This window comes from Petaurus breviceps, unplaced genomic scaffold (genome assembly GCF_028583685.1).
Source record: "Petaurus breviceps papuanus isolate PSGF00001 unplaced genomic scaffold, PetGlider_PUasm1.0 176, whole genome shotgun sequence".
Taxonomy (NCBI): domain Eukaryota; kingdom Metazoa; phylum Chordata; class Mammalia; order Diprotodontia; family Petauridae; genus Petaurus; species Petaurus breviceps.
In genome coordinates, this window is record NW_027185771.1 from 8,135,533 (window position 1) to 8,147,978 (window position 12,446).

At 37.6% G+C, this 12,446-nt stretch overlaps 1 protein-coding gene across 1 annotated transcript in view; it reads left to right on the top strand.

Annotated features, from left to right (window-relative positions):
- CA5A (carbonic anhydrase 5A) overlaps positions 1-12,446 on the top strand; it is an 88,515-nt gene that overhangs the window by 68,337 nt on the left and 7,732 nt on the right. The window contains exons 4-6 of the mRNA XM_069085884.1: positions 2,057-2,175; positions 7,088-7,183; positions 7,369-7,431. Of these exons, the coding sequence (XP_068941985.1) occupies positions 2,057-2,175; positions 7,088-7,183; positions 7,369-7,431 (278 nt within the window). The remainder of the gene's footprint in view (positions 1-2,056; positions 2,176-7,087; positions 7,184-7,368; positions 7,432-12,446) is intronic.

Consider the following 12,446-nt stretch of genomic DNA (forward strand, 5'->3'; position numbering starts at 1 on the left):
GTGTGAAGAAAGCTTTGAAAAACCACCATATAAATGTGAATCATTACTCTATTCCAGAAAACATGTGTTAAGTGCCTACTATGTAGCCAGCATTTTTAGGATACGGAGTTACAAAAATATAAAAATGACAGGGTCTAATCTTTTACTTTTGTGGGTATCTAGGAAGTGCAGCAAATAGAGCACTGGGCCTGGAGTTAGGAAGACCTGAGTTCAAATCCATTTTCCTTAATAGGTACTTATTAGCTAAACTCGGTTGCCTCAGTTTCTTCATCTATCAAATGAGCAGAGAAGGAAATGGCAAACGACTCCAATATTTTTGCCAAGAAAATCCAAAATGAAGTCATGATGAGTGGGACATGATTGAAACAACTGAACAAACAAAAAAAACTTTCAGTCTTTTAGAGAGAGTCTGACATTTTCACAATGAAATAGAATGCAAATTAGAGGGTGATGCAGTAAAAAGAGAATTAGAAAAACTGCTCTAGGAAAACTTACAGTAGAAATGACCTGAAATTGGCCTTTACCATTTGGAATAAGGATACTTAAAGAAAATTAGAGGGGGTGGCTAGGTGGTGCAGTGAATATAGCACTGGCCCTGGAGTCAGGAGGACCTGAGTTCAAATCTGACCTCAGACACTTACCACAAAAAATAGCCGTGTGACCTCGGGCAAGTCACTTAACCCCAATCACCCTACTCTCTCCCTTCCAAAAAGCCAAGAAAGAAAGAAAGAAAGAAAGAAAGAAAGAAAGAAAGAAAGAAAAGAAAGAAAGAAAGCTAGAGCTAGAAGGTTCCTTAGAGAGCATTTGTCATTAGATAATTGATGCCCCCCCCATTTTGTGGATGGGAAAACTGAAGTCCAAAGGGAAAGTGACCTGCCCAACTACCTTGTAGAGAGAGGTCAGAACTGGGAAGGGAACCCAGACCTCCCAGCTCCCAGGCCAGTGCCAGCTATACTATGATACCTCTCCAGGATAACGTATCGAAATAGGATGTTCTTCATTGAGCTGGCTCATGCTTTTATTTTTATAACCAAATTAATCAGATTATTTTATTGTTTTGGCAAGGCTTGTTTTCTTTCCTTGACACATATACTAAGTGCTCAGAACTGATTTTCTTTGTTCATTCTATGAGGATATCTGTAGATCAGCAGTTTTGGAGTGTGACTTTTGCACGAGTTACATAGGTGAAGGTCTCAGGGACCCACAACAACCTTGAAGAACAGGAGGACTTGATAGACAGGGTTGGTTCAAATTAGGGAGAGCCTTGAAGGCATGACCTAGGAGTTTAGATGGATAGGATGGAGATCTGAGTGGGCCTTCAGAAGTCATCTAGTCTTTTTTTTTTTAATAGATGAGAAAACTGAAGTCACACAATTTCAGAGCCACTTTTCAGTGGCTCTAATTACTAAGAAGTTTTTCTGGGCATCAAGGCTCAAGTGACCTCTGTGACTTTCACCCATGGGTCCTGGTTTAGCCCACAAAGGCCAAAAAGGGCAAGTCTAATAATCTTTCTTCCCTGTGAACATTTTTCAATTCCTTGACAAGGCTATCACTTTGATTCTCATGCCCACCTCCTTGGCCCATTCAGCATTCTCTTCTTCCAGGCTAAAAATCCACATTATCTTCAACCAATCCTCATAAAACATGGATCAGGGACCGTTGACTGTTCTTCTGCATGTTCTCAGCTTATTAATATCCTATCTCAAGTGCGGGCCTCAGAACTGAACCCCAAACTCCACATGTGGACTGTCCAAAACCAAGGACAGTGAGACTATCCCTTCCATGTCCAGAAAAAGAAAGAAAATTGCCTGTATGATGTTAGGTACAAAGTAGCAGGTCTAGAATTTGAAATTCTCATCCCAGGAATTCCTACTTTCCACCTCCCCCCTCCCCCCAGTAGGGATTTGCTTCTTCTGCATGGTGAATGAACCTCTGCAAAGTGGAATCTGTAGGCTGAAAGATCTATAGCCCAATTAGTCAAACCTAGTTTTTGGGGAAGCAGGGCGATGATGGGGATGAAGCTTGCTCTAAAAGCTTCTCTGGTTTCTTTTTCTAGGAATTAATGGTGGACCCTTGGACAATCATTACAGACTCAAGCAGTTCCACTTCCACTGGGGCGAAATAAATGATTGGGGCTCAGAACACACAGTAGACAATCAAGTTTTCCCAGCTGAGGTTTGTACATATGACCATGGGTTTATTTAAGGGATTTAAAGATGCCTCTCTCATCAAGAGAGTACATGGGCCCAGAGAACTTTATTTTATTTATTTATATTATTTGAAAATATAGTGGGAAGAGAAAAGGTAGCAGTAGAAGTAGCAGGTATCACAAGCAAAGCATCATTTGATTTCAGATATGGGAGAGGGTTTATAAACATAAATGAGACAGCTAAGTGATGCAATGAATAGAGTGCTGGGCTGGGACTCAGGAAGACCTGAGTTCAAATTCAACCTTAGACACTTACTGGTTGCATCACTTAACCTGGGCAAGTCACTTAACCCTCTTTACCTCAGTTTCCTCATCTGTCAAATGAGCAGAAAAGTGTGGAAAATGGCTTCAGTATCTTTGCCAAGAAAACCCCTAATGGCTCACAGAGAGTTGACCTGGTTGAAACAACCCAACAGCAAGTTCTCTCAGTAGCCGCGGGAAAGGACTTTGTAAACCATCACTATAAAAATTTGAGTTGTTATTTATTGTTCTTCCAAGGCTGATGATGTTACTATAGGGGTAGGTGTAGAGAGAATGAAGCACAGAGAGGCCCAAATGCAACTAGGTGAGACTGTATCTGGGGCAAATTTGGTTTGGAGGACAGTGCTGGGTACAGAGAACAGTCCCAGCAAAGATGTGAGGGCCCAGAAACCTGGCAGGAGTGGGAAGGGGAGGGGAGAGAGCTCTAAAGAAGCACAAACACAGGCATGAGGGGAAATGTGGCTGTGGGGAGAAAATAGATTTCTCCTGGATGAGCAAAGTTCCCTTTGTCCCACCTAGTTACAGCTCTGCAGAGATGTCTTACATTCATGCTGCTAGTAGACAATGTTCTAGTTATATAATGAATTATGTCTCCCAATTTGGAGGAGAAGATGAGATTACTGTTCAATTTGCCCACATTTTGTCCTGTTTCTAAATCATAATTATGATACCTAGCATTTATACAATGTTTTAAGGTTTTCCAGGTATGTTATAAATGCTATGTCATTTGAACCTCACAATGGACTTGAGATAAAGTACTATTATTATCCCCATTTTATGGATGAAGACACTGAGGCTGAGAATAGTCAAACGTCTTGCCCAGAGTCACACAGCTAGCAAGGGCCCAAGGCAGGTTTTGAACTAATGTCTTCTTGATTGCAAACCTAACACTCTATCCTCTGTGTCACCTTGGTTCTTTAGCTTGGCCCAATCTGCCTGCCTTTGGAGTAAGAGGATGGAGGGGGTGGGGAAGAAAGGGCCAGGTGACTGAAGGTCTCTCCCCAGGCAGAATTCCCTTGCCCACAGAACCTGCCTGGTTAGCTCTTTCCCATTTCCTTAGTCATTTAGAGGCTCAAGGATATATCAAATATTTATTGTCTGGAAACTGGGTAAATAAAGGGAGGTCAGTATTAAGACAATGAAATATCAGGATGAAGGAACCCAAAAGAAGGGGAGTGAGAGGAAGGAGGGCGAGAGGAGGCGAAAACAGGAGGGGAAGAGGAGAAGGAAAGAAACATAATATCTTAGGACTCAAAGGCCAGAAACAATAACAGAGTAAGAAGAGTTACATCTAAAAAGTAGCAATAAAGAAATAAATTCAGGAGTGGGGAGTGGGGTGAAGGCCACATTTATTTACAATAAGACAATGAACATTTGTTCAGTATTTCTTCTGTAAGGGAACTCCATGCTGGGTCCTAAGAGAGACAGGAAGTTCAGATAAGAAAGGGTGAGCCTCATAAAAGTCATGTTCTATACTTTGGCAATTTTCAGAAATTTAAAGGCACTATCTATATAACTCTGGGCAAATCACATCCTGTCTAGATCAAGGGGTTGGATTGTATACACTCTAAGGTCCCAACTAGCTCAAAATCACCTACATTTTAATTAATATTGAGGGGGTAGAACATAGCTTCTGGTGAGTCTTGCCAAGCTAGAAAACTCAGAAATAGACTGGAAGTCTATTATTCAAGAACCAGCCTGGGTAATTGTTGGAAAGGCCCATCATCACAATGATTGAAGAATCCCAACTCTTGCTCACAGCCACAACTCTCTGAGACCATCTACTAAATTGTATGGAGTGTCCTATAAGTCTTAGTGCAGTTTGGGGACTCCCTCCCCCCATGGCCAGGATCATATATCTAAACTAGAAGTGACCTCAGAGGCAACCTCCCCTTCCTCCATTTTACATATGAGGAAACTGAGGTCTAAAAAAAGTTGAATGATTTAATCAATGTTACCCAGGTCATAAGCATTCAATAGAATTTAAATCCAAGTCATCTGACTGCAGAGTCAGTGTGCCCTTCCCTATACCTCATTGCCTCCTAAGGGATGAAATTTACATGGGTGAAGGAAGTACCAATACCAGGAAATTATTGGTTATTTGAATTATTATACTTATTGAAGAGTTTAAAATGGAGCTCCTACTGTGTTAGGCAATTTGAGGAAATGAGGAAGAATACAAAGATGAATATTTATGACCCAATCCCTACCCTCATGGAACTTTCAGTCTAGTTGAGAAGCTTATAATCTATTGGTATTACCAAAATACTCCTCTTTCTCAGGCTGTAATTTCAAAGCCAGACGATCTTGTTAAGTTTTTATTCTGCCTGAAAAGGGAGCTCATAAACAAATCCGAAGAGCTTGGAACTTCCACACTTTGAATAGTATTTAATTGAATACATAAACATTTCAAGAGTGACTGATTTCTTCACTTTGGCCATAGTTACTCTCTCCACCAATACAGATTACAATTCAGCTTTTTCTGAGCAGATGAACTACGGGGAGCCCAGACATTTGATCACCTGGTAACCAACCTTTGAGGACTGAGATTTAATCCACTGAAGGGAAAACAAACAAACAAGAACATATTTCCTCAGGTACTTAATATATTTGGAATTCTGCTACTGTGGCTCAGAGGTGAGATTAACCCTATGAGGAAGGCCTTTAGTCCCTTCAGGAATTAAACCTCTGAGGTCTGAAGTCCAGGATGGACCTGCCAGGTATAGAGTTTAGGTTTATATCTAGTAATGTTATCATTCTAACGGTCCTTCCAGTTTTGACATATGATGATTCCATCTCATCAATATAATAATAATAAAAATAATAATAACACAGTCTAAAGAAGACATTGTCACTAGATATTAAGCACCTACTACACTCCAGGAGGCAGCCAGGTGATGAAGGGAATAGTGCACTGGGCTTGGAATCAAAAAGAGTTTAAATACAGCCTCTGATACTTACTAGAAAGGTGACCCTGGGCAAGTCACTTAATCCTGTTTGCCTCAGTTTCTTCATCTGCAAAATGAGCTGGAGAAGGAAATGACAAACTGCTCCTGTATTTTTGACAAGAAAATCCCCAATGAGGTCTTAAGAATTGGACATAACTAAAACAACTCAACAGCATGTTCCAGGCACTGTGATAAGTAATTTGCAAATATTATCTGATTTGATCATTAGATCTTGCTGCCCTTAAAAAGATTACAGTTTACTGGGGAGATAAATTATCACAGAATATTTTAAGATCAAGTTAACAAGCATTTATTAAATACCTATTGTATGACAAGTATTGTTTTAAGCTGGGGAATATATATATATATATAATAGATAGATATAGATATATACACATATACATATATGTATGCATACACACATTTATACATATAATTATACTAACTGTAGACCTTATTAAAGAGTTTGGTTAAAGGAGATAAACAAATAGTAATATACAATTACAACATTTATTTGTTATTCCCTTAAGGTTAGTGGTACTTGTACAAGGAGCTAGGAGCCAAGTCCTGACTAGAGAACAGATGAATCAGAAAACTTTTTATACAATCTAGAACCATCCCAATTAGGGATGACCATGTCACAAAACTTTATGACTTCCATTTGTTACCATCTATATGGGAGAAAGAAGTTCCTTGGTTGTAAATGCAAATTGACAGCAAAAGGGACTAGGGTCTATTTACATTTTATAGTCTCAGGATATCTGTTTTTCTACCAAGATAATGGGGAATCCTGTTTCCAGACCCATCTGGTTTCTGGTGTCTTGCTGACACAGAAGGCAAGGGAAAGCAGTCTGTTTGATTAATTCAGGCTTTGGCAAAATATGATATTTAATGATTATCAATACATACAATATATATGTGTGTATATGTATGACTGTATGTATGTATGTGTATATGTGTGTATATGTGTATATGCATATGTATATGTATATCTATATCTATATGTGACCAAAGTCCTCATCCTCAAGGTACTCACAGACTAATGGGAAGACAAAATGCAAACAACTATGGACAAACGAACCAGAGATGGAACAAATTAAAGCTAATCACAGAGGGAAGACGCTAATGTAAAGGGGAACTGGGAAAGGCTTTTTGAAGAAGGTGGGATTTTATCTGAGATGGGAAGGATGTCAGTGGAGCCAGCGGGCAGAGATAAGGAGGAAGAGAGTTCCAGGAATGAGAAGACATCCTGTCTAAATGCTCTGAGTCTAGAGATGGAGGGACTTGGGTGAAAAAGAGCAAAGAGGCCAGTGTCCCTGGATTGCTGAATATGTTGGAGGCTGGGAGAGAGAATAAGAATACTGGAAAGGTAGGAAGGGGCTAAATTATAAAGAATTTTAAAAGACAAGCAGAAGATTTTATATTTGATCCTGGAGATATCAGGGAGTCAACAGAGTCTATTGAATGGCCTGAAGTGGAGAGATACTTGAGGCAGAGAGACCTTGGCATCTTTCTTCCAACTTCCCTCTAAATTCCACCCCCAAGCCTCAACTTTCCCAATCTGGAGGTTGAAGGGGAGATCAAAGAAGGGCCATAGCTTTCAAATCTAGTCTGGTCTTAATATTTGCTCTTGTCTCAGGAAATTTAATTTTTTTTAATTTCATTTCAGCTTCATTTAGTCCACTGGAATTCTGCCAGATATCGAAATTACAAAGAAGCAGTAATGGGAGAAAGTGGTTTGGCTGTAATAGGAGTATTTTTGAAGGTAAATCCTTATGATATTATAGTTCTTCCATTTAGGAAATCAGTGTGGGCAAAAAAATTAAACATTGATTTTTCTTATTGTGATGCATGTATATTTGTCATATTGTTTTGCTAAGTTACTCTTACCTCTCTGGTTTAAAAAAAAATAGTATTTTTAACTTGTTTTCATGGATTTGCATCCTATAGCTGGGCAGAGAGCACAAGGAGCTACAGAAGTTGGTCAATGTCTTACCAGAAATTAAGCATAAGGTAAGAAAGCTGTTATGAAATCAACATAATTTGGAAAGCAAAACTCACTCAGCACAGTTCCAGACACAGAGGGGGTGCTTTAGAAATGCTAATTGACTGACTTAGCTGGATTTTGGCACCAAAGGAATGCTTTGCTATCACTTTTGTAATTTCTTGTTTGCATAAAAAGCATACTATGGCAGAAAGACACTAGACTGAGAGTCTCAAGTCCACGGTTCTGTTAATAACTAGGGGTGTGACCTTGGGTAAGTCACTTTTTCTCCCTAGCCTTCTACTTCTACCTCCATAAATTGAAAAACTTAGATAAGATAATCTTTAAGGCCCCTAATTCAAATCTCTTAACAAATGAGAAAATATTGTAAGGCACTTAGCACAATACCACACACACCGTAGGCACTTAATAAATGCTTATTCCTTTCCTTTTTACTTCCAGAGCTGACCTTCTAGGATTTCATTGCATCAATCACTAAAGAATCCCAAATTTACTGCTTTAATAACAATATTACAGAGGCAGTTTGGTGCAGTGGAAAGGGAGTTGGCTATTTTTTATTTTTTGCAAAGAACTAGAAATAAAATAGGCACTCAAGAAATGGGGAGTGGCCAAACAATCATAGTCAATGAATGTAATGGAATATTATTTCACCATAAAAAATGATGAATAGGGAGCGTTCAGAGAACTCTGGAAGATTTTGATGAATTGATACACAGTGAAAATATCAGAATCAGAAGAACAATGTATACAATGACCCCAGTAACATAAAAAGAAAGTCAGAGGACCTGGGCTCAAATACCATTTTTGTTATTATTTTTTAAATTCTCTAATTACACATGCTACACTGGGCAGGTGATACCACCTCTTTGAGTCCTCAGTTTTCTCATCTATAAAATGAAATGATTACTATTAAAGTATTAAATTAATAGTATATTTATATTCTATTATCTATATTTATATAGGAATATATAATTTATATTTAAAATAAATTATTAATATTATTGTTAAGATAAAATGAAATGACTGCTAAGGTCCCTTTCAGCTTGAAATCTATGACCCTATGATCCATGGGTACCATGCCAAAGATGAGCATGTCACTTTGCTCCCATTTTAGTTGAAAGGGGCTTTCTGATTGTTAGATGAATATGGAATGGAAACTTCAAGAAATGTTGTTTGTTTATTCAGGATCAAACGAGAAGTGAAATGTATAAGCATCCTGAAGTATTCCCAGATGCTGTGAATAAACATCGATATTAAGATGTGATCCCTGGGAAAACTATAAACCTTCCCTATAACAATGGTACTGGCCACCATTGGATTAAAGCTTCCGAAAGCATGAGTTTTCCTCGGAGCCACTGTTTGATCTGTGCATTAGACTTCCTTTTGGCCCCCTCACCCTAAAGGGAGCTTAGATCAAGTCAGTCCCACCCTCTACACACACATCTCAGCAAACTACAGAACTGTACAAGTTCAAGGTGAATCCCAGAATCCTCATTTTTCTCTTTGCCAAACTAAACCTGGGATGTTTTCCAACAAGAAGGCCACCACACAATGCCTTTTGGTAGGAAAGAAAAGGTCTGGCAGTGAAGAACCAGTTTCTGCAATGTTGTTTACTTAGGGTTCCCTCTTTTTCTTCTTTGAAAATTCTGGGAAACTTTCCCCTGGGGAGGATGACTACTGGCCCTGTTTACTTTGGGTAAGCCATTCTGAAACCTCATTTTCCTCATTTGTAAAGATGAGCTTTAAGGTCCCTTCCAGCTCAAAAGAAGCTTTCTGGGATCAACATTCAGGGAGGCAGCATTTTCCTGGAGAGCTTAGAGTTCTGGTCCAGGTCTAAGAGATCATCTAGCCCTGGGGTCCATGAATGATCAGGGGGTCCATGAATAGATTTCCAGGAGTTTATGAACTGTGATGGGAAGAAAAACTGCATCTTATTTTCATAAACCTTTGGGTTCCTTTGTAATCCTATGTGTTTTATTTTATGCCTTAAAAAACATCATTCTGAAACCCACCAAAATGCTTATGGTGTCCAGGATACAAAAAAAAGTTTAGATAACCCCTTAAACCCTCTCATCTCATAGATGAGGAGAGTGAAACTCAGAGGGGGACTGACTGACGCTGCTCCCAAATTATCTTGTGTGTATCTTCTTTGAACATAGTTATTTGCATGTTGTCTCCTCCATTAGACCGTATGATTCTTGAGAAGAGGAACTAGTTTTTTATTTTCTTTGTATCCCCAGTGCACAGTGCCGGGTGCATAGTAGGCACTTATATGCTAGTTGACTTACTGACTTAGCCTAGCTCACAACTAGTTACTGGCAGAATTGAGACTAGAATCCAGACCTCCTGACTTACCATTCATTGATCTTTTCTTTCAACAATAGGGACTTATCTTTTGCCTTTATACAATCTCCCTTCCCTCTGTGAATATTGTATTTTATTTCTTAATTACATGTAAAACGAAACTTTTAAACATTTTTTAAAAAAATTTATTCCTTACCTTTCCCCTCCTTGAGAAAGCAAACAATTTGATATAGATTATAGGTGTGCAGTTATGCAAAATATTTCCATGCTAGCCAAGTTGCAAAAGAAAACACAGATACCCACCCCTCAAAAAACCCCACCAAGAATAGTAAAGAAAATCTTTAAAAATCAAAACAGAATCTATGAGTCAATCTGCTTTGATACTCCATCAGTTCTTTTTCTGGAAGTGGATAGTGTTTTTCATTCTAAGTCCTTTGAAATTGTCTTGGATCATTGTATTATGAGAAGAGTTAAGTCATTCACAGTTGATCAGGGTACAATGTTGCTATTACTGTATACAATGTTCTCCTAGTTCTGCTCATTTCACTTTGCAGCAGTTCATGTAAATCTTCCCAGGTTTTTCTAAAACCATCCCCCTCATAATTTCTTTTAATACAATTGAATTATTAAATCCATCACAACCAAAACTTGTTTAGTCATTCCCCAATAGATGAGTATCCCTTCGATTTCCAATTCTAGACCACCACAAAAAAAAAAAAACTGTTATAAATATTTTTGTACACATAGGTCCTTTTCTGTTTTATTCAATCTCTCTGAAATACAGACTTACTTGTAGTATTACTAGGTCAAAGGGTATGCACAGTTTTATAGCCCTTTGCACATAATTCCAAATTGCTCTCCAGAATGGTTGGATCGATTCACAACTCCACCAACATTAGTGTCCCTATTTTTCCACATCCCCTCCAATATTTGTCATTTTCCTTTTCTGTCATATTTTCCAATCTGATAGGTGTAAGGTGGTAGCTCAGAGTTGTTTTAATCTACATTTCTCTAATCAATAGTGATTTAGGGTATTTTTCTATATGACTACAAATAGCTTTGATTTCTTCTTCTGTTTATATCTTTTGACTATTTATCAATTAGGAAATGACTTGTATTCTTATAAATTTGACTCATTTCTCTATATATTTGAGAAATGAGGCCTCTATCAGAGAAACTTGCTGTAAATTTTTCTCCCAGTTTCCTGCTTTCCTTTTTTTTTTTTAAATTTAAAGCAATTGGGGTTAAGTAACTTGCTCAAGGTTACACAGCCAGTTATTTCTGGGTGTGGTGCTAAGTATCTGAGCCCGGATTTGATCCCCAGGTCATCCCAACACTGGAGCTGGTACTCTTACTTGCTGAGCCACCTGGCCACCCCTGCCTGCTTTCCTTTTAATCTTGGATGCCTTGGTTTGTTTTTGAAAAACTTTTTAATTTTATGTAATTAAAATTACCTATTTTATATCCCATAACACTCTCGATCTCTTGTTTGGTCATAAATTCTCCCCTTAATTCATAAATCTGACAGGTAAAATATTCCATTCTCTTTTAGTTTGCTTGTGATATCACCCTTTATGTCTAAATCATGTACTTATTTTGAACTTATCTCAGTACACTTGCAAGATGCTCATCTATACCTAGTTTCTGCCAAACTGTTTTCCAGTTTTCCCAGCAGTTTTTGTCATATAGTGAGCTCTTGTCCCACTATCTTGGATCTCTGGGTTTGTCAAAAAAATGGATCATGATGGTCATTTACTACTGTGTATTGTATCCCTTATATTCCATTGGCCCACCACTCTATTTCTTAACCAGTACCAGATTGTTTTTTATGATTACCATTTTGTAATACAGTTTGAGATCTGGTACTGCTAAACTATCTGTCTTCACATTTTTTTCATTGATTCTTTTGATATTCTTGACATTTTGTTCTTCTCGATGAATTTTACTATTTTTTTCTAGTTCCATAAAATAATTTTTGGGTAATTTGATTTGCATAGCACTGAGTAAGTAAATTAAGTTTGGTAAAATTGTCATTTTTATTTTTTTGGTTTGATCTACCCACGAGAAATTAATATTTCTCTAATTGTTTAGATCTGACTATTTCTGTGAAAAGTGTTTTGTAATTGTGTTCCTATAGTTGGTAGGCTTGTCTTAGCAAGTAGTCTGCGGTTATTATATATGGAATTTTTCTATCTAGCTCTTCCTTCTAGACTTTGTTAGTAATATAAAGAAATGTTGATTATTTTCATGGGTTTATTTTATATCCTGTACCTTTGCTAAAGCTGCTAATTATTTCAACTGGTTTTTTAGTTGATTCTCTAGGATTCTCTAAGTATACCATCATATTATCTGCAGAGAGTGATAGTTTTGTTTCCTTCTTGCCTATTCTAATTCTTTTGATTTATTTTTCTTCTCTTATTGCTATAGCTACCTTTTCTAGAAGAATACTGAATAATAGTGGTGATATTGGTCATCCTGGCTTCACCCCAATCTTATTGGAAAGGCTTCTAACTTATCTTTGTTCTGGATAATGCTTGCTGATGGTTTTAGATAGAGTCTACTTATCATTTTAAGGAAAGCTACATTTATTCCTATGCTTTCTAGGTTTTTTAAAATAGGAGTAAACATATTTTGTCAAAAGCTTTTTCTGCATCTATTGAGATAATCATATAATTTTTGTTCATTTTGTTATTAATATGGTCAATTATGATAATGGTTT